This window comes from Melospiza georgiana, chromosome 1, assembly GCF_028018845.1.
Source record: "Melospiza georgiana isolate bMelGeo1 chromosome 1, bMelGeo1.pri, whole genome shotgun sequence".
NCBI lineage: Eukaryota > Metazoa > Chordata > Aves > Passeriformes > Passerellidae > Melospiza > Melospiza georgiana.
Genome location: NC_080430.1, coordinates 82,678,806 through 82,699,692, shown reverse-complemented (window position 1 = coordinate 82,699,692; position 20,887 = coordinate 82,678,806). Strand labels below are relative to the sequence as shown.

Genomic DNA, 20,887 nt, shown 5'->3' with positions numbered 1-20,887 from the left:
CACAGTACAGCTCTCATGGATAATTTCCAATGTGCTATGTGACAAATCTGTGTGTGTCGTGATGTCTGCTTTTCAAATGAGATGCTATTCCCCTGCTGAACAGAAAATGTTCTCAAGCATGTAACAGGAAAACAACTAAAACTGCTAGTTTAGGTTGTGGTTTGTTTTTATTTCTTTTAATTCAAATCACAGTGTTCAGCTTTCTTATGTTTAGAAATTTTTTTAGTAGTAATACAGTATCTGCATGCCTACATTTAACCTCTGGCCAGAATGAGAGGTATATAATGAACCCAAGAGGGTTTTTGTGGAAGCTGAGCAACAAGATTTCATATGCATTGCAGTTGCCTTCTCACCAGATGATCCTATAATCACACATGGCTGAACAATGCAACTACAGTTTGGAAGGCTACTCACAACTCATTTGTAAAAAAGATGGTATTCTTACTCCCAAACCTTTATGGAGACATAAAGCAAGTATTCAGTCACCATAAAGCAAAGCAGACACAGCTGATAATCAAACTCTGTCAAGTAATCTAAAAATCTCCAAAAACCCAAACAAACACCAAAATCCCCTAGGAAAAAACTTTAAGAAGGTATGTTCAGCCATGGAAAATAAACCCCAAACAAAATACTCCAGGTCAACCCTTTATGCCACCTCTCTAAACACTATCTACACAACTACAGGATGAGTTCTCCCTTTACTCTCCAGTAAAGTTCTATACATGAACCAGAAGTATGAAATAATATTACTTACTACCTGTTAGAATGAATTAGGATAATAGTACCTAAAGAAATTTCCAAGGATTATTTCAATTAGCAGATAAGGGGACTAAGGAGAGTAGGTAAATACTCTGGGCCTGAAGCAACTGATAGCAATACAATAAATGTGAACCACAGCTTTACATGCATGACTGTAGAACAAATACCAAGAACACATGAAAGGGATCATTTAAAAAACCCGACTTCTCTCAAAGTAGTGCAAAACAAAAACAGAATCTGTGTCCAAAATTAGTGCTCATAACTGAGAAAAGCAGCATTTTGCTTCATGGGTAAGGCTGAAACAGGAAAATACCTGAACAACAACTATTACATAGTAAATCATGACTGTTTCCACAAGCCAAACTGGACCAATATTGCTGGAGCTGCACAGGCACTGTAACAGCCACCCTGTGACATGACACAGGCTGAGTTCTGTACTAGACAGTGTAAATGAAAGATAAGGGATGTCACATGCCTTTTTTATTCCCACTTTTCCTTCTCTGTAACTACTATCCATCACACCTTTTACTGGACTTGAAGAGATTAAGCCTGTTTCAGTGATACACAAGCAGCTACACATGTATCACCTCCCTTAGGACAACCTGCCTTCTCCTGAAGATGACAGTGGACAGTAAGGTGGGTAAAATTTGCAGACTCAGAACCCACCCAAGCTAGAAATAATGTACTCTGTAAACACTGTCATGCATTCAAATACTGTCCTCTGGAAGTCCCAGAGACGGGTATCTTTCGCTCACATCAACAAACAGATTTTCTTGACAACCTGTGAAAATTTTTCAGTAATTTCAGTGTATATACAAGCTAGACAGAGTTTATGCTGACAATTCAAACTATCTTTCAGTTATAGCTGCCTCACCTTCCCGCTGAGATAGCCCCTGACAGCCTCATTTTTTGGATTGCTTCGCAGAGCGATCTTGGTTCTGCACATTGTTATCAGCACCCAGGCTGCCTGGCTCAGGTTCACAATACTTTATTTATTCTGCCTGTGTCAAACTAACAGTACTGTACATGCACGTTTAGAGACAAGGCATCACCTTCAACACTTAGAGCTTAAAGAGAGGTTGCAAAGAGTATATTTTAGAACATTTATTTTGAATCAGATACTAAACCTTCTGTTAGAGATTAGTTAAGACCAAGTGTCCAAACAAAAAATATAAATTTTGTAAATAAAATGAAGAATGCCGTTTCATGTGAGTGCATTGAAAAATTTCCTCCTGTCAGTATTTTATACTCCAGATACTCCTGATACTCCCTCCACTGAAATTCTATTAAACAAAAACTTAATTCATGTATTTGAAAGCATAACTTTGTATCTTAGAATGCAAAGACTGAAACATAATTTTATGCCTCCTTTATTAATAAAAAGTTCAAGAAAGGCACTTTCCTTTCTGAAGGCATCTATATGCTTCTTCAACCATATAAAAATAAAAAGCCAAAATACAGAAAAAATTGCATTTTGTCTGAAATAATTTAGAATATTTAAACTGTTTTGTAAATTCAGAATGAAGGCACAAAGACAATTCCCTTAAAAAAAACATTAAAATAATTTTAAACCAGCAAACATTTAGTAATGCCATATTTTAGTACTTTACAGGTTCATATCATCTTCAACTTTACTAAACTGTTGGAACAAGAACCCTCAGACCTCTCAGTCTTTTTTGTGGGGAAAGGCAGACTTCATCCCTTGTTCTTGTTTTCCTGGTGCAGAATTACTGAGGCCATTGATATAACCTACAAGTAACTGCAACAAGTCACAGCTTTCAGGCCAGCCTTAATTCTGAAAATATTCATTAACTGCCCATGACAAGATTCTTGATCCTTGCTTCCCCCCTCAAATGGCATTCCATATGGCACACCATAAATTGCACTGCTGCAGTCTAACTACAACTTGTGGAGGAGACAGGGCCATGGAGGAAGGCAAAAAAGACACCCTCCTCTATGTGCATCCAACCAGCTTGAAAGCCAAGAGGATAAATTTTTCAATTATACAATACAAGTCCAGTAAACTTTGAAAAATGAAATCCAGACCTGGTTTCCAGTGTTGTTTCTGGAAGTCTAATATACACAAAAGGCTCCTACCACTACCTCATTAATATATAATTTCTCAGCAGCAGCTTTCTATCAACCCTCAGAGCTTTTTCTACCAACTGCAACCAACATGTTTGTGCTTATTAGACCTGTTCCTAAAAACATCAGACACACCAGCTAGTGAACTGACAATTATGACAATCCAAATACTAAACAAAAATAAGTCAAATTGATATAGCCTAAGCATATTATGTACAGTACAGCAAGGAATAAGCCCCTCAGCGAGTATGTGTCTCCTCCACCACCGAATTTAAGCTGTAATTTGCCCTATGAGCTATTCTGAATGATGAGGCATTAAAGCCTTACATTTCACAGCTGATGTATCACCACACTGTCTTCTTATACCCTTCCTAGCATGTAAACAAATAAGAGCTCAGCTTCACTCTCTCAGCTACCCACAACACTTTCTGCAACCATAATAAAATCCTGCTCTGAATTCTTCCTCTTTCAGCAGAGAAGTTAGTAGTTAGCCCAATAAAAAACTGGCCAGCATCCTGCTCCGTGAGGAGAAAAAACAGGTGTGCGTGTGAGATAGAATTCCCACTTGCATCAGGGACCACTTTAGACTGAAAACCCACATGAGATGAGACGGCCGCACACCCTGGCACACAGCACATCATTAGAGGCTCTGAAAATTATTAAAAAAAAAGAGAAATAAATGAAGAGACCAAGTGCCATTCCAAGGGAGTGTTACTTAACAGGACTCATGCATGCTACAGTTCCCACAAACATTAAGAGAGGAAATCCGGAATGATGCCTTACACGTCACATTTCTAATTTGAAGGTTCAGAAGCCCAGGAGCCAGAAATGCCTCCTAGGATGAAAATAAGCAGGCAACAAATTTGCAACTAGGATACAGCTCTTGGAATTCACAAGCAAATCTACTTTACTGTAGGTCTTAAAAAGTTTTTCTGCTTCACCCTTTGACAAATTTAGAAGAAACACATTCATGTCAATCTTCTGACCATTTAAATTCATTCTAGTTTTATATCTGCCACTCTCCTACATATTTTTAGCTACTTGTTGAAAAATCACTCAGCTCTGTCTAGTTGAAGTGTCAAATAAGAGAACAGGAAAGGAAGAAAGTACCTATTTTAAGAACTTCAGAGACTCAAGTCTTTGGTTTGGAAGTGAAGGTAACACAGAAGGAGGAATTTTCACTTGACTCCTACTAGATTTGTATTCTTGCAATGTTTCTGAAATTACCGAGTGATAAAAAAAAAAAAAACAACAAAAAAAAAAAAAAAAAAAAAAAACAACAAAAAAACCCCAAAAAACCCCCAGACAATTTATTACATTCCCTAATTTCTTGAGGTTCCATGGAGACTAGTCTTATGTAATAGGCTATAAAATACAAATCTCTATTAAGCACATAGAGAATCTGCTTCCTACCCAAAAGAAGAAAGCATCATCTTATTAAATGTAACATACAATCCTCTTAAATTATTTTACAGGCCCTCAGCAAATGCAATTTTGAGTCTAAAAATTAAAATTAAAACACTATTCAGGGATAAATGTTCTTACAAAATTTTTAATAAAAAGCAAACAAACAAAGAAATAAACAGTACCACATCAGCCAATAATTAAATCTCATTTGAAAACACAACTTTGTTGTCCTAAATGGCAAATTTGTCTTTTTACAACACAGAGTTTGGTCACATAGATGTGAAATATGCAATAAATAAATATACTTATTTAATATGAATATTACTATTACTCTATAACTAATGCCTTAAATAGTACTAGTACTCTTTAAAGTTCAGGCAAATCCAGGTCCCAGTGATGCATCTTGTAGGAAGAGCAACATCTCCTAGCAAGCAAATTAGCTAGGACTTCAACAAATTCTACTTATTCCTTTACCTTTCTTGAATTGGAAAGCTTTTTTCCATCATAAACTTAGCCATGAAACAAAGATAGAGAACTTCAGTCTCACAGATCGGTTCTGCTGGGGGAGAGCTTCCAAATATCACATCCCTAGTAAGACACCAGCCTTTCCTAGACATGCCAGCTGATGCAAACCAAGTCAGAACTCCTGTCACTTCAGGATTACACTACCTTGTCACATATTTTGGTTCTTCATATAATATGCCTGTGGATGCAATTTGGTTAGTCTGGTTAACCACTGAACTGAATGTGTGTTACTATCCAAGGTAAAGTTTTAATGTGAAACCCAGGAAATATATTGCTCTTTTTTGAATACTCAAATTATTTTCATTTCTTTTTGACAAAACATCCATATTAATTCTGTATTTGAAACCATGGAAATCAGAGATTCTCTGTAACTTGCCTGTAACTTAAACACTGAAAATGACCATGACTGTTCCTTGAGCTGTCAGTGAAAACCATCACAAATACCTGAAATAAAATGATACTGGAGTTTCCACTTTATAATCAAGGAAATCCCAATGGCACAAATACAACTAGCTGCTGCAATTGAATTTGCATATGTATAATTTGCACCTCCTGAGCTTGTAATTTCAGACAACAGAAGAGATACTTTGGAGAGACCAGCAGGAAGACCATAAAGGATATGGGGAATGACTCTACCTTAAGCAGAGGACACAATGAACATGTATCTTTTCTGAAGGTGACACAGGACACACCATGTCATTTGAACCTGAGGTTTCTTTGTGAAGACTGCTGAAGAGGCTGGGGTCTACATCAGGCCAAGTGCTTATCAGCATTTCCCAGAATCATAGCCTCACTGAATGGTTTGGGTTGGAACACATCTCCCAGTTCCACTCCCCCATGACCACGGGCTGTGACCTTACACTAGCCCGTGTTGCTCAAAGCCCCATCCCATCAAGCCTTGAACACTTTCAGGGCTGGGGCATCCCCAGCTTCTCCTGGCAACCTGTTCCAGTGCCTCACCACCCTCACAATGAGTAATTTCTTCCTAATATCTAAGCTAAATGTACTCTTTTACAGTTTGATTTACACAAGGACTTTCAGCAGCAGCCAAGGAGATTCCACTCACGCTGTTCTGATACTGTTTCTTATAAACCAAAGTAATCTCACATGTCTTTGGATACAAATCACACCCTGCTCCTGTGCTCCAACTCCTCCCCTACACACATACGCTGTCAGCATACGGATTCAAGCCAGACAAACATGGAATATGGTTTCTACATATGCATATAAATTGTAAATATATAAATTGTATTTATTCTATATACAGAAAGACTGAAGTTTCCACAGGAGGAACAGAAAGACTGAAGTTTCCACAGGAGGACTTCCACTGTCCTTTCGTTGATAAAAATCCTGTGCTCTGTGCTTTCTCTTTTCAAGACATTCCATGGCCAGCACCTGCTCAAGCTAAAAGCCCTAGTTAATACTACATACAGAGATAAATACACAAAAATACATGTTTATATAATAAGCTAAGAATAGCAAATGCCATGTGTGGAGTAGTAAAGGAAACAGATATTTTTTCCAAGTTAGTTAACCAGACTTAATAGTCATGCAGTTAAATTGCTACTCTACTTCAAAGACATGGGTTTTTCATTCCAGCAATCAAGCTTTCAAAGCAATTTTGATTTTTACAAGATGGTATCATGAGACTGTTGAATACAGTTGGGTGCATTTTCCATATAGTTTTCTTAGATGTCCAAGGTCCTTCAGAGTTCTGCCCTTCACCTGCAGTCTTTGAAAAGTTCCTTTAACAACAACCTTGAGTATGTATTTGCCCACATTTTCCAAAAATATTTTTGCAATTTTCACACTGCATCCTTCTTACAGGCCTTCATAGCAGACCTTTCCAGAAAGAAGCTACTGATTCTTAATCCCTGGCATAACTAAACAATTTAACTGTTCTTGTTTTCAATCCTGCCTTTCTTTCTCTTGTTCTTCATCAGTCCAGCTTTTCACATCTCATTTCAAATTGAACATGAGCTTTTTGGAACTGAACATGTACAGCAAAATGAAACCACTGGACCATTTAAATGCTAGCAAGATGTGCAGAAACAGTGGCATCAACCCATATTTTTTACTTTTGGTTTGCATATTAGAAGGGGATGCTGGCCAGTAATTCTCCAGGCACTTTTCACAGCCTCCATTCCAACTTGCATCTTCTCAAGAGAGCTGCATCACTATCACAGGCTCATATTGAGAGAGATAAATAAATCTTCACACTAGTCTCCTTTACAATGGGATCGTAAGAGAATTCAGTATTACAAAGCCTAAATTTTACATGGGTGTGGGGAGAATGAGGAAGAAAATGTTCTTTGCCAAAATGTTCTTTCCCCAAGGTAAAAGAAACAAAGGCAGAGATCATATTTTTTAAAATATTACAACACTCATGTAAAGGCAGCCATCTCTCTTCCCTCTGAACTTTCTAAACACCCAATCAGTCTTTAAAGTCCCAGAAAACATAAAAGCTACATTTATTAATTTTAGCTTTTATTCTTTTTTTCCTGGCTTTTATTTCAAAAGAGCATTACTTTTTTCTGAATTTTCTAAACAAAACCAAACTCCAGTATATGAAAATCTTACTTGCTCTATTAAAAATTTATTTGCTTTACTTTTTTACCACTGAAAGTTTGATCTTTAGGTCTTACAAGAAAATCTAAAACATGTCTCTCCAGAAGTTTAAATTTTTTTAAGCTGGATGCATGACATCCCAACTGAAACAAAATCCTTACTTCAGAGAGATGCTGACAGTAAAAAATTCTTCTCTTGTTACACTGACATCTTATAATTTGAGTGATAAGTTATTAGTCATTTAATATCCAAGAAATGTTGTTTTCTTGTTGAAATCAAGCAGCTTTATTCATTTGAAAGTATGAAAAAACCCCATCCCTGAACTGCTTCTAGCTGCTGTGAACTTGCTGAGACTCAGCTGTTGCACATAAGAGAGGTACAGGGAAACTACAAGACCATTTTAAAGGAAACAGGATGAAAATGTTTTCTCCACATATTTCTCATTGCACATATTTTGTGAATTTGACAACAATGCCTTTTAAACATTTTCTCCCCCACATACAAGATTCATGAAGTGGAGAATAATATACGGATAAAACTCCTGACTCTGCTTGTACTGTGAACAAATGCTGAACTTCAAACTATCATCACCAAATTCCTGAACCTCAGTAGTTTACACTGTAATCTAACAAAATGTCACATGACAGTTTTATCCTCTTAGCCTCCTCTTAGCCTCTTTTTTTCTTTTTTTATCAAAAACTAAATAACTGCCTCTTAACCACTGATGACCAAAACTCATGGTCAATATTCCAGTAGAATAGAAGTTTCTTTGAATTGTTGCACTTACTCCATTCAAAGTCATGTCACAAACTAAATGAAATTTCTTCTTTGAAAAGACTGGAGGATTTAGCTTATATTTCTTATATTCAGCACAACTGGGAGCACCATAAGTTTAGCTTTTCCAAGAAGCCTGCAACAGCAAGGAACTAAATCAACACCACATGCAGAGAATTGCATTTTCCAAAGAAGTTTAAAATGTTAGAGACGTGAGCTCATAAATAGTTTTTCTTTAAAATGTTTCAGAAAAGAAACTTTGTGCATTTAATGATCCTTCAGGCTATGCTGAAGTTCTCAATACAAGTGTAGCAGGCTACCTTCACTATTCTGCATGTCTCAGCTGTCACCTACCAGCTCTATAATTTCTCTGCCATTCATTTTATTCATAATTGTAGAGAGGCAAAATAAATAAATAGTGCTCTGAAATAAATTTTAGTGAGATTGATACATTTTTTTCCTGACAAACTCTCTTTTGAAGGAAAACAGCTCAATCAGCTCTTCCCTTCATCCTTCCAAACCACCGCTTTTTTTCCTTTTAGCAATGAAGTGTACACTGTTTCTCATCACATGATCTTGGAAAACAGTTGAGAAGCTAATGACTCCTACCCCACTCTCAGTGCTAACTACAAAAAATAATTAACAAAAAAAGTCCACAATACAAACACTGAAACAGAATGAAACTTAGTCATGTTTAATATTAATAAATAATAAAATCTAAACCAAAAGCTGACTTTATTTTAGAACAAGAGCAAAGAAGATGTAAATTTGGTATCAGATAGTTTTATGTTGGTGAATATAAAATGAAACAGGAATAAGGCTTCTGCATTCACACTGCAGTTATTAAGTTATTCTGAGAGGCTGTCTGCATTATTATTTTGAGGCAAATCTGGCTTAGTAATAAACCTACTGTGGATTAGGAACTATTAGGCTCAGTTTCACTGCACCCATGTGTACAACTGAAATGATTACAGGCATATAGGAGGTGATAAACAGGCTTCTCAATGAAAGTATTTCCACTTAGCTGACTTGAAAATTGATCAGCTCAAACTCATAACTGGAAAGAAAAAGGTGGAGAGGTGTTCAGTGTGCATTTCTCCTGAATTTCTCTGTGAAAGTCATGCACACACACTTTTGAATGAGAAAATTTCATGCAGGCCATTTCCCCCTGTGCAAAAGCAGCCCCTTCCTCCTGTGAAGCATAATTAAATTGCTCTAAAGTCTCTCTTATCAGACCCAAGAATCGGTCACTCACATTTACTGAAATCACTTCTATAATCTTCCATACTTCAAATGAAGCTTTTGTGCAACACTTCTCTACAGTTTTGTTTTTGTGGTTTTGTTTTGTTTTTTTTTTTTTTTTTTTTTGGTTTTTTTTTTTTTAGGAGGGGAGATTCTGGTGTGTAAATCATGCAGCAGCAGAAAGGTAACAGATGGTTGCTGGAGCCACGCCACAGAAAAGCAGTGGCTGACAGGATCTGTTATCCCTTCACAGCTGCAGATAAAACCTTGACAGTTTGGGATAAAATTTCATTTAAAAAAATGTAGCTGCTGACAAATGAAAAAACATCCACCAAAGAAGACTATGCAAAGAAGATTTCATCTTGCAGAGATGATTTTATGCATTTCTAAAAGAATTTCTAAATACATGAGAGAGGAAATGCTTTGCTGAAACAGAGGTTCTGCAATTTGACCAATCATGGCAAACTCAGGTAAAGGCACAAGAGAAATCAAATGCCTTTCTCCCATTTCTTCCTGAAAAAGATAACAGCAAAATATCTAAAAGATCCCCTTGTGTGTCCATTTGTGTGCAGCAAGAGCTTTACAAGACATTTGACAGCTATTCTCATGCAGAAAAATGTCAAGCTTTCTTTATAAAAAGGTACTGGACAGAATCAGAACTATACAGAAACCTAAAAAAAGCATCAAAAGGGTAAGCCCTTAAAAGCCAATTTCTTGAAGGATGAAAACAAATTCCTTTTATTTTAAGGCCACAAATCTAGCTATGGTGTAATGTAATTCATACTACATGTGTAATTATAGGATCATTTCACCAAAAAAAGAGGCTCCTTCTCTGTGTGAATCATTGGACATGAATTAAAACTGACTAAAACAGTTCAAATATTTTGTGTCTTCATCTGCAGTAAACTTCACAGGCAGCAAAGCCCCTGTTGTGAGCAGGCCTGGACACCCTGGCTCCCTGCAAGCAAGGAACTCCTGCTTCAGATCTGCAGCTCCAGGTTCTGAATTGGAATGGGCATGGCAGCAACATCCCACAGCTAACAGGAAAGTACCAACACCTCTGAAAAACAAACACTTCTGGGTTGCTCCAGACTCACCCTTGGCCTAGACTCCTAGCAGCCATCTCCTGGTGAAGAAAAGGGACCACTTTTCACACTAGCAACAGGAGCTGGAGGAAGTGAGGCTGATGGATCAGCACAGATTCTGAGAGAGAGTCACAATGAAATGTTACACAGCCCTGGCTAATGGGAAAGTAATGGAATTGCTTTTACTAAGAAACCTGCATTGTCTGTACTCATTCCTCTCACCAACACACACACACTCTCTCTCTCTCTCTTCTTAAGTTGCAGCTATTAGGCCCAAACTTTAAACCAAGTTTTTACACTCAAGATGCTCAAATCCAGGTAGGTTCAGAAAGAAATTATTTTCAGAAAGAAAACCATAGCATCAAACAGAATAAAACCAAAAATCAGCCCTCCTCTTCAAAAAGAAATCTATGAAATAAATACATCATGTCCTCACATGAAATGAAAATATTATCAAGCTAACTTCAAACGATTTCTAAAGAGTAAAAAGCTGTATTAAAATACTTTCCTTAAACCTGTATAGCTTTTGGTCATTTCCTGACATAAATTATTTGTCTTGGGACAGAGTTTACATAGCTCTTCCTTCTCCACATTTTTACCTTTGGTATGTTCAGGAAACCTAGATATCTCACTCTCAGCCCTCCTTTGGGCTAAGAATACTCAACCATTTCATTCCAGGTCTTCAGCTATCCAGAAGTTATTCAGGTATCCAGATCCTTCTACTTGATTAAACAGTGAAGACAAACAAAACATGACCCCCAAATTGTTAATGGTAAGTGGCAAGCTAAGCAGCAAGTGGTCCCACTGATACTGCAGTGGCTTAAAGAAACTAACCAACCAAAACCAAACAAGTAAAAACTCCAAATATTTCACACTAAGTCCAGAGACTAGGAGTTTCCGTGGCAACAATGGCTGCAGTTTTCTATGGGATCATTGGTATCTTTTGCTTCCTAGGAAACCACTTGCCCAATGCTAAGAACTGAGGTGATTCTGTGAACCTCACTTGTTCACTGAGCTCCTGCAGTGGGGCACTGGAGTGGGCTGAGAAAGAACAATCTAAGTGAAGCTGGTGGAGATTGCCAGGGAACACTGATGCACCAGAGAAATAAAAGGTGGAGTCTGGACTTCACATCAGGCTCTGATCCCAAAAGAGGGCTATGAAGATGGTGAAGGGCCTTGAGGGAAAGCTGAATGAGGAATGGCTGAGGTCACTTGGTCTCTTCAGCCTGGAGAAGAAAAGACTGAGTGAGATCTCATTGCAGTTACAACTTCTTCATGACAGGAAGAAGAGGGGCAGACACTGATCTCTACTCTGTGGTGACCAGTGACAGGAGCTGAGGGAATGGCCTGAGTTGTGTCAGAGAAGATTTAGTTTTGGTATCAGGAGAAGGTTCTTCATCCAGAGGTTGGGCACTGGAACAGGCTCCACAGGGACCTCCACAGGTCACAGCACCAAGCCTGACAGAGCTCAAGAAGCCTTTGTACAATGTTTTCAGGCACAGGGTGTCACTCCCTGTGCAGGGACCATTCTATGATCATTTGATGATCCTTATGGGCCTCTTCTGACTCAGAATATTCTGAGTTTCTGTGATCTTGAGTGAGCTAGCAAAGATAGGTCCATTACCATCTAACATTTTAAATCTACATAGAGCTGAAGTTATCAAAGTTTTTAATTTATAAAAGATAATTTCTGCTAGAAGCTAATAAAAGTTGTTGATCACTCTTTTCCTTCAAACATTTTAGCTCTGCACTACACTAGAGATATTTTTTTAGCAAACACTTGATACTACTATCTTGAAGAATGTTCAGAACTCTCAATGTTAGCTCTTGTTTCCTGCTTATAAAATAGCTATGGTATATGACACTGAGGTCCAGCTTCTGAAATCTGCATGGCAATTTATCTCACGATCAAGGATGACTTTCAATTGCTTTTTTTAATGAAAAAAATGAGACTATGCATCCTGACCTTCTATCACTTCTTTAAATTTCCCCCCATTCATCATCTCCATCTGTTTCCCTCTTCTTGCTCCCATTGTATTTCCCATGAAAGTAAAAGCACTATTATCCTTTGATCCATCTTAAAAATTTAACTTATTCTCAATGTCCCTGTAAAAAAGATCATTATTGTCCATTTGGCTGATGAGTTGTCCAAGAGCTATTACTGAGAAGCTTCTTATGTGGTTGATCTTGCCAGAAGATCATAACAGCTTACAATGAGCCCAGTAAAGCCTGAAAGTATGATTCTTCTCCTTGTTTTTAATGTCTGGTTGGAAAATATACTTACAATATTTCCTGGCTCTTACAGTCTGTCATCACAGAAAGGCACCACACAGATTTTGCATCTGTCAAAGTTAGCAAATGAGCCACAGGATGCTGAGCAAAACGTGTGGCAAACAAAGGCAAAAACTGCACTGAAACATATATTTGCCATTAGAAGCTCAGTAATGCCATGCAAAAACCAGAAATGAGCTATGAATGGCATGAAGTACACTGTCCACTGGCTCCTTCTTGGATGAATGAGGTCATTAAAATACACATCAGATGAAGAGAGAAAGAGAGGGAAGTGCTTTGCTGCTGTTCTTCAAGTGGCAGTCCAGCACTGGGGAGGAAGGGAGGTTAGAAATAACAAAACTTCAAAAAGGAAACACCATTCTTATCTCCCCTGAGCTATGAGAAGTGCATTTACCACACTACTGGCTCTCCTGTCAGCATCCTCCTGAACACCCTGCCTTGGTCACAAGCGCCTAAGGAGCCTTTTGCTTCTCTCCCTTCAGCATAATGGAAAGGAATTACTTTCTGGTAGAACGAGAGGACTGGAAGAGCAAAACTTGCAGATCAAAACAAGAGACATCTCTCTCAAAATTATACCCCGCTGCTAAAAATAAAATAGTTATACATAACCTCTTCTACTCTGTTCACAGGTTAGGAACTGTAAGCTGTCCTAGACATACTCATTATTCAAAATTCATGGACCAGCGCCATCCATCTTACTGCAATACCCTGAAAGTGTGATGTTCTGTGAGCACAACAGAGCAGATTTTCTAATGATAGGATTGGATTTCTTGAAAGACAGGATGGCAACATTACTGAGTGGCCTCCTGCACTGTCAGTAAAATGGTACCAGTCAAAAAGGAGAGAAAGAGGGCAGTAAATACTTCATGAGCTAAAAGCAGAGTCACTTAATTCCTGTAGATTACAGTTCAAAAAAGATGTTTTAAAATGTTGTTTCTTTGGTTCAGTTTGTTTTGGTTTTTTTTACTACCAAGCATTTATCCTAGAGAAAGAAAGTTGCTAAATAATATAGGGCAAATTCCAGTGAGGAAAAAATAGCAAATACAGGTGGATAATTCTGTACATACAGAACTGCATTTGCTGTGCTGTAAGATAGTTCCACCTGTGCCCAACGCCTCCCGCCTCCCCAGCCATTTATAAACCACATCAATGTAAACAGTGGAAAGACAGGAACTGTTAGCACATACCACAATGTGCTCAAATACAAACAAAAATAAATTTTACAAGTTTTGGATATCGATTCTTTCCCTCACCATAAGTTCACACTTGCAAGGACAAGTTAGGTGCTTGTTTATTTTGCCATGCTCAAGCGGAATTAAATATTCTCTGCGAAAATCTTTCCCAGACAAGGTTTCCAGCTAGGTCCCAAAATCCCAAATTAACAGACAGTAGGACAGTCTATGGATTCTATCCCCATCTATTTTAAGGAAGCAAGATTCATCCTTAATTACCTTCATCAGGAAAGGAAAACAGATTGCTGTTTATTTTATCATAGCTGTTATGCTTTTTAAAAACTAACTTGTGCACTTAGTAAAAGTTCCCACCTTCCATGTAGATGAGATCTCTATGAAGAATTGCAATGTGCTCCAGACACATTGCTATTCTTGAATTGGGCATATCTTTGTGCTGTTTAGACTCCTCAAATTTATTCTTCTGGGGTCAGTTTGTCATACTGAGGAGGAGTATAGATTAAATCCTGAGAGACTGTATGATTTCTGGGTAGGGAAAGCAAACCTGTATTTCCTTCCTGTATGAAAGAAATACTTAAACACAGACCCATGACATGAGCACTCTCAAACACCGTCCAGTTTGTTCTACCAATACAAGGGGCCTGGCCTGAGTAAATCTGATATAAAAAAATCCCCAAAAACTGAAGGTGTTCATAGGACCTAGAAAGTTGAAACATTTGCTTCTGGAGATAAAGCCTACACTGCCAAAATTTACATTATCTGATTCACTAAAAGTGTGTTTCCCATGGCTGCCCTACTACCACCACCTCTGGAGAAATCTTCCCCTTTACCCTTAATTTCAGATAAGGGTAAGAAGGACCAATTAAGAGAAAAGGAGAGCTGCCTATCATGCCTTGTGTCACATAAAAGCAGGAAGAGTATCTGCAAGCCCTGTTCTGTCTCATCCAGACTGGGAATGTGAACTTCAATCTTCTACACCTTGCTTTAGAGAGTTAGGCCAGAAACCCACCGATGGCACCACCAGTCCCTTGGGATTCTGAAAATTCCAGCCAATGTCTCAGGCCTGAAAACAGCAGTGTTGCACAGTGCGGCCATGAGCTATACCACAGTCATAGCAATGCCTTCCATCTCACCAGAAGTTTCTTTCTGAAAGTGACAACCCTTCCCAAAGAACCTACCAGAAATGTTCCCACCAAGATTGCCAACGTCCCACCCATGCAGGATTACACTGTTATGTTCTTAATTCTTTAGACTCTCAGAGTGCCTGGCCGCTATTCAGACTTACAGCAGACTAACACTATTAATATTGAGACAATCCTTGTAACAGAGTGAGATTAAGTATTTGGAGAAGACTCCTGCAGAAACATTTAACAGGCCTTGCTCCAAACTCTGTGTGCTAATCTCATAAGCAGTTTTACGGGAGCACAGAAATTAAACTAGAGTTTATTTTACTTCTGTCATTTTTCCTACAGAAAAAGAATTCTCTCTAGCTTGTATTTTGCAAATGAAATATATTTCTGGGGAAAAAAAAAGAGAAAAAAGATGAGTTTTGAAACTTACAGTTCACATAAAATGTTCTGATCTAATTTATATCCTTTCATAAGTGAAAAGAAAGCTAGTTTAGAAGTCTAGAAGATAGACAGCACTGTTGTTTTCTGCTTAGGAGGAAATTAAGGTCAGCAGAGGTAATGAAATGAGAAGTTGACTCTGAAAATGCAAAACCGACCAGAAACGTTACAGAGTATTACAGTTAAGTCATGCATCTCCTGGAAACTTTTGTCTCTGTGCTGACTTACACCCAGACAGTTCTAAAGGTGAGGACTGCCACAAGATAACTGGGGTTTATTTCTTTTTTTCTTCTGAAGTTGCAACATGATTCTCTAATGATAATGTGGTTTTTTTTTCTTTTTAGACAAGAGCCAAATCACTATTGCAGTCTGTTCTATAATGAATAATGTACCTTTAACAGTTTCATTCTCCAAATTATCCCACTTTTTCTGAATAAATAGTTCTAAAGGTTCTGAAGCACATGGAAAGTGAAGCCATAACGGAAAGTTTTAAGTACAGATCAATATAATTCAAGGCAATATGAAAAGGGACAGTGAGCTCTGAAAACCACTTTGGTATCCATGGTGGAGTGTATTCCACACAATTCTTGCTGTTACCTCAGCTTTCTGCCAGCTTCTTTGCAGATGACCTGTCTATACGTGTGTAAATAAAAACAGGTGGGAAGTCACACAACAATGAAGAACACCTGGTGACTGCACACATCAAACCACACAGCTTGAGTTCATAAACCAGCAAAACCACTGCAATCACAAAACCTCACTGCTATGTATTTAAATGGAGGAGACGAAAATGTTCTATTTTCATCTGTCGTGTAGCAAGTGTAACTTAGCCACAGTGGTTCACGTATGCGGTTTCTTACTAGATTAAAACTTCAAAAATTAACTAACTTATACACATTTGGCAAGTTTGGAATTTGGAATTAAATCTGGAAGGCACGCATATTGACAACTGGATCCCAACATTTCTAGGATTCCCCAGTTTTCTTAAATTTAGAAACAGACAAGATAAAATTGAAGAATAAAATAATAATAAAATAATAACAATAACAATAAATATACACAAGTCACAGATAACTTGTTGGTGCCAAGAGAAAGATTAACCTTCCTTCATGAAAGTAGGCTGGAAAATATCACATTAACATGTATTTCTGATACCTTAAAACACTCAGGACTTCTCTCAATCACAGTTCAGAAGAAACTAAATAATTATAAAACAGATATTGTGCTATTTCCCTCCTTACACTATATCTTCATATAAGAAATTATGGCATGAAACAGTTGATAACACAGCCCTAGCACATATTTCTTTTTTTTTATATGAAGGAAACATGAAAGAATGCTCTAAAAAATCGGTCTGCAATGATATGAATTTTTCCATTTCCCATTTGCAGAACTTCAATATTATTTCTGACAGTGATATGGGACTTATTTCCTTTTCAAACAGTAAAGCCTCACTCTCCAACAGGATAGATGTGTAAAGTTTTTACTACCTGTCTATAAACGCCTATGAGATAACAGTCTACCTGCAAAAATTAAAAATTATCCCCTGCCACAAACTTGATTGTAAACATTTTAATACCCTTTTTTTTTTTAAACATTTTTGTCCTAAACTTTAACTTAATGAACATTGAACTGCATTTTATGACAGCTGGATGATGCAGAACAGATGTTGAGCTAAAATTTCATGTGCCAAATGTCAGCTCAGAACACGTATTTAAAATGAGGAGTATCAGTAAGACAAACTACATGGTGAAAACAATGGAAAAAAATGTCAATTACATCAGTGTCTGCCAACCATTTTTCTGGGCCTCCAGACAGAAATTCTGTCTGAATTGAAGATTCCAGAAAATTATGTTCAATTTTAGGAATGCTAATTGCTTATAAGGGTTGAGTCCTATCTCTTCTGGATATCTACATTTTCATCTTGAGCTGAATGATACATAGGCTAATCAAAAGCCTACAGATAGTGTGCTTTTGTCTTGCAGATTTTCCTCTGCCACTGAGCATTTTTTTGGACCTCTGGTTGGACAGGTAGATTTGGTGCCTGAAAACGATGCCTACTATTGCCCTCTACAACTTGTGACAGTCATAAAACACTCTGACCACTAGCCAACAAAAGCAGCAACATGTCTGTAAGGACACTTGTGACTCATCAGCTGACAAAGTGCAGCTGCTGACCAACCTGTGTCCTTTTTTATTGCAGTGTAAGACATAACTGGTAACCCTCTGGGGCACACAGCACAACTCAACACAGCCACTGAAAACCTGTACTGCATTTGGGTCATCTTCCTTTTCCTGATTGTATCTCCCACATTCTACCCAGAGTAATTTCAATCCTTCCATAGTATTTCTTGAAGTATCTGGAAAGTCTTTCATTTTATCACTTCCACACTAGTAATACATTGGCATTTTTGTAATCTATTCATATAAATCAACATGTTAAAAGCATTCTGATTGCTTTTGTAACTTTTTTCCCAACTCCTTTCAAATGATCCATGTCTTTCCAATAGCTGAATGATCAGCAACTGCTGTAGGGCCACAGAGAGTTTCACAAGTCAGTCTGCCTCCGTGGAGTATGGCTTCTGGGGATTAAGGCATAATGTAACCAAGCGTGTTTCTGACATTTCTTTATCAGAATTATTCAAACTAACACGCAAGGGTAGAAATACTAATATATACCACACACTGCCTACGGATCAAATAAATGAAATCAAGAGTAATGCAAACCCATTTACAAAAGGTTTGTACAAATTTCCAACCCATCTAACAGTAATCAGTAATAATATTTAATGATCCCCTCTAAAGGGTTTATGAAGTTCATTTTATACTTAGATGCTTCCTCGCTCCTATTTTACCTCCAGAAATCAATACTCATGAATGTACAAATGGCACGACAAGGAAGAGCCAAAAAAGAAGCAAATGAAAAATACTAGCACATATTCTATACATTAACAGTTACAAAGTGATAGCAAAGGAATTGAACAAAAATAACATTTTCTTAGAAAGATTATATCTAAGACCTGTAGAGATATTGTAAGTACGTCTTTCCTGTTTAGAGGGAATAGCATTTTCAACACCATCATGCTTCTCCTGAGAACATTTCATCCAGATTACAGTCATTTCTCATCTGCTCTAGTGCACTCCTAATGTAAGTTTCCTTAACTTTCAACATAACACAATTACAAAGCAAAGCTCTTTTTTATACATGGGCTCTTGTATTCTGGAATAGAAATATAATACCATCATTTCAGAAAAATACCTTTCCCCTCTTGTTACTAATGTTTCCTTTGGCACAGGGGGAAGAAAGGAAACAATTAAATACATTTTTTTTTCAAATTTCTCCAGTTAAAGCTAAGAGGGAAAAAAAAAAAGCTTGAAGACAGAAGTGTTCTCAACAAGTAAAACCCTGCAAGCAGTGATGTTTCTGATGTGCTGCAAAATGTTATCTGCTGTTCTGTTCCTGGATGGAGAGAGAAAAAGAATTGCTATACTGCTAAACAAGTAAATAATCAGTTTATGAATTTATGTTTTAGATTTTGGGAAAGAAGTTTCTTCAAATTGTTACTTAAAAACCTCCAGCATTTTTGTTGCAGGCAAATTTTTGGACTCTTCTATTATTAAGTTACACATTACAACAAACAACAATAAATCACACCATCTGCCAAAGAAAAACATTGGTATAAACTAACACTTTCAACAAGTTCAAAGTCAAGTTACTAAAGGGAATTGTTTCTTTTCCCTCAGAAAACAGAACAGAATCACCAAGTGCATTGAGGATTCCAGCTAGCACTTCTGTTGCTGTTATCATAGAAGTCAAATAATTTCCCAGAAAAGTCTCTCTCAATCTATGTGCCTGCTTGGGCTGTAAAGTTTCCTCCTTGCACCTTCCCTAAGTAGATTAGGATGGTCACCAGCAACATTAAAAATTGTGCTAAACATTTGAAAAGCATGCACAGCAATAACCATTTCTGCAAAACTGTAATCATACATTCTATTACCACATACTGGCACTGCAAGCCTGTACAACACATGGGATGAAAGACAACCCTGGTTACATGTTGTTTTCAGATTGCTCAGTCTCACTCACAACACCCAAATATCCTTTTCCGCAGCATTTTAAACATGACATGTAGACAAACCAAGAACTGCAACAACTTCTGCCCAAGAAGCAACTTGAAAATTCAATCCACAATGGCTACAGAGCCAACAGTCACTCCACTTCTCCCATTTCCAGAGAAAATTACTTTTCTTAAGCTTTTGAGGGGTGGCACTACTGAAAGCAGGCTAAACACACACACATTCAGGACCACACCTATCATTTCATTGCTCATGAGAGCTTTCCAAGGTGAAGCATCAGGGCAATGCTGACATGCAACCAAAGTCTTTAGTGTACCACCACGGGTGTTTCTTTTACATCCAACAGCAGAAACACGCAAAGCAAACCGCCACTACAACCCTCAGCGCGAGCGGGAAATAAATAAAAGACAATGAAGAAGGTTTCACCCACCTGGGGTCTTTCTGAATGCTATCAATGGAAGGTGACCTAGCCAAGGTCCCTTCGGGTGGGATGGCTGGCCCAGATTTGCTGTATGGTGATTCAACAGAAGGACAATACTGCAGCTGTCGGTAGGGGTCTGCGTAATTGGAGGCGGGGCCGGCCGCATAGCTGGCCCTCTGGAAGGTCGCGGTTGCGTTCTGTGTGCCGTGCTGGCTGCCTGTGCGCTGTAAGGGTACGGAGTCGACACCAGGGGAAGATGGGGCTACGACAGGAAAGTAGGGACAAAGTAAAAAATTGAGGACCTGTTCACAGAAATGGTTAACCAGGTCTAGGCAGAGGAACAAAAAAAACACACACATATAAAACGAGGGTTCAAAAAGAATGAGAAAAAAAACAAACAAAAAGAAACAAGCAACATTGTCATTTTCCAAACCTTAGAAGGAAATAACCATCAAACAAATTTCTAAATGACATGCCAGTTCTGGACTAGAAGACCTTAATTCCAATTAAACAAATTGGAGAGGTATTTTCACCCAGGGTTCTAACTGCACTAACATGAAATGAAGTGCAGAAGCAGCATGGGCATGAATATTCAAGATAAAGTTCACAACCACCACTGAGTGAGGCTTTTGCAGTCCTTACAGGGGTGGAAGTCAGTCTGATCCACCAACAGGAGGAAGATCTCAAAGCAGGCTCAAGAGCCCAAAATGAGACAGATGGCTCTCCAGCAGAAGAAATACCCAGCCATCCTGAATTTGTAGCCCTGGTATCCATAAAGCAGGTAAAACCAGACACCTGCTACTGAAATTCACTGCTTATGCTTTGTTAACCCATCTCCTGGAAATTCACCTTAAGACTTAGGAGAGTGTTATTGCTAACTCAGTCTGAAAAAGA

The 20,887-nt window shown here is 38.0% G+C and overlaps 1 protein-coding gene across 5 annotated transcripts in view; it reads right to left on the bottom strand.

The window, feature by feature from the left end:
* The window catches only part of CTNND2 (catenin delta 2), a 635,183-nt gene that overhangs the window by 207,675 nt on the left and 406,621 nt on the right, over window positions 1-20,887 (bottom strand). For all 5 annotated transcript variants that reach the window (XM_058042059.1, XM_058042075.1, XM_058042094.1 and 2 more), the window contains one exon: window positions 20,003-20,255. In XM_058042059.1, coding sequence (XP_057898042.1) covers window positions 20,003-20,255 — 253 coding nt within the window. The remainder of the gene's footprint in view (window positions 1-20,002; window positions 20,256-20,887) is intronic.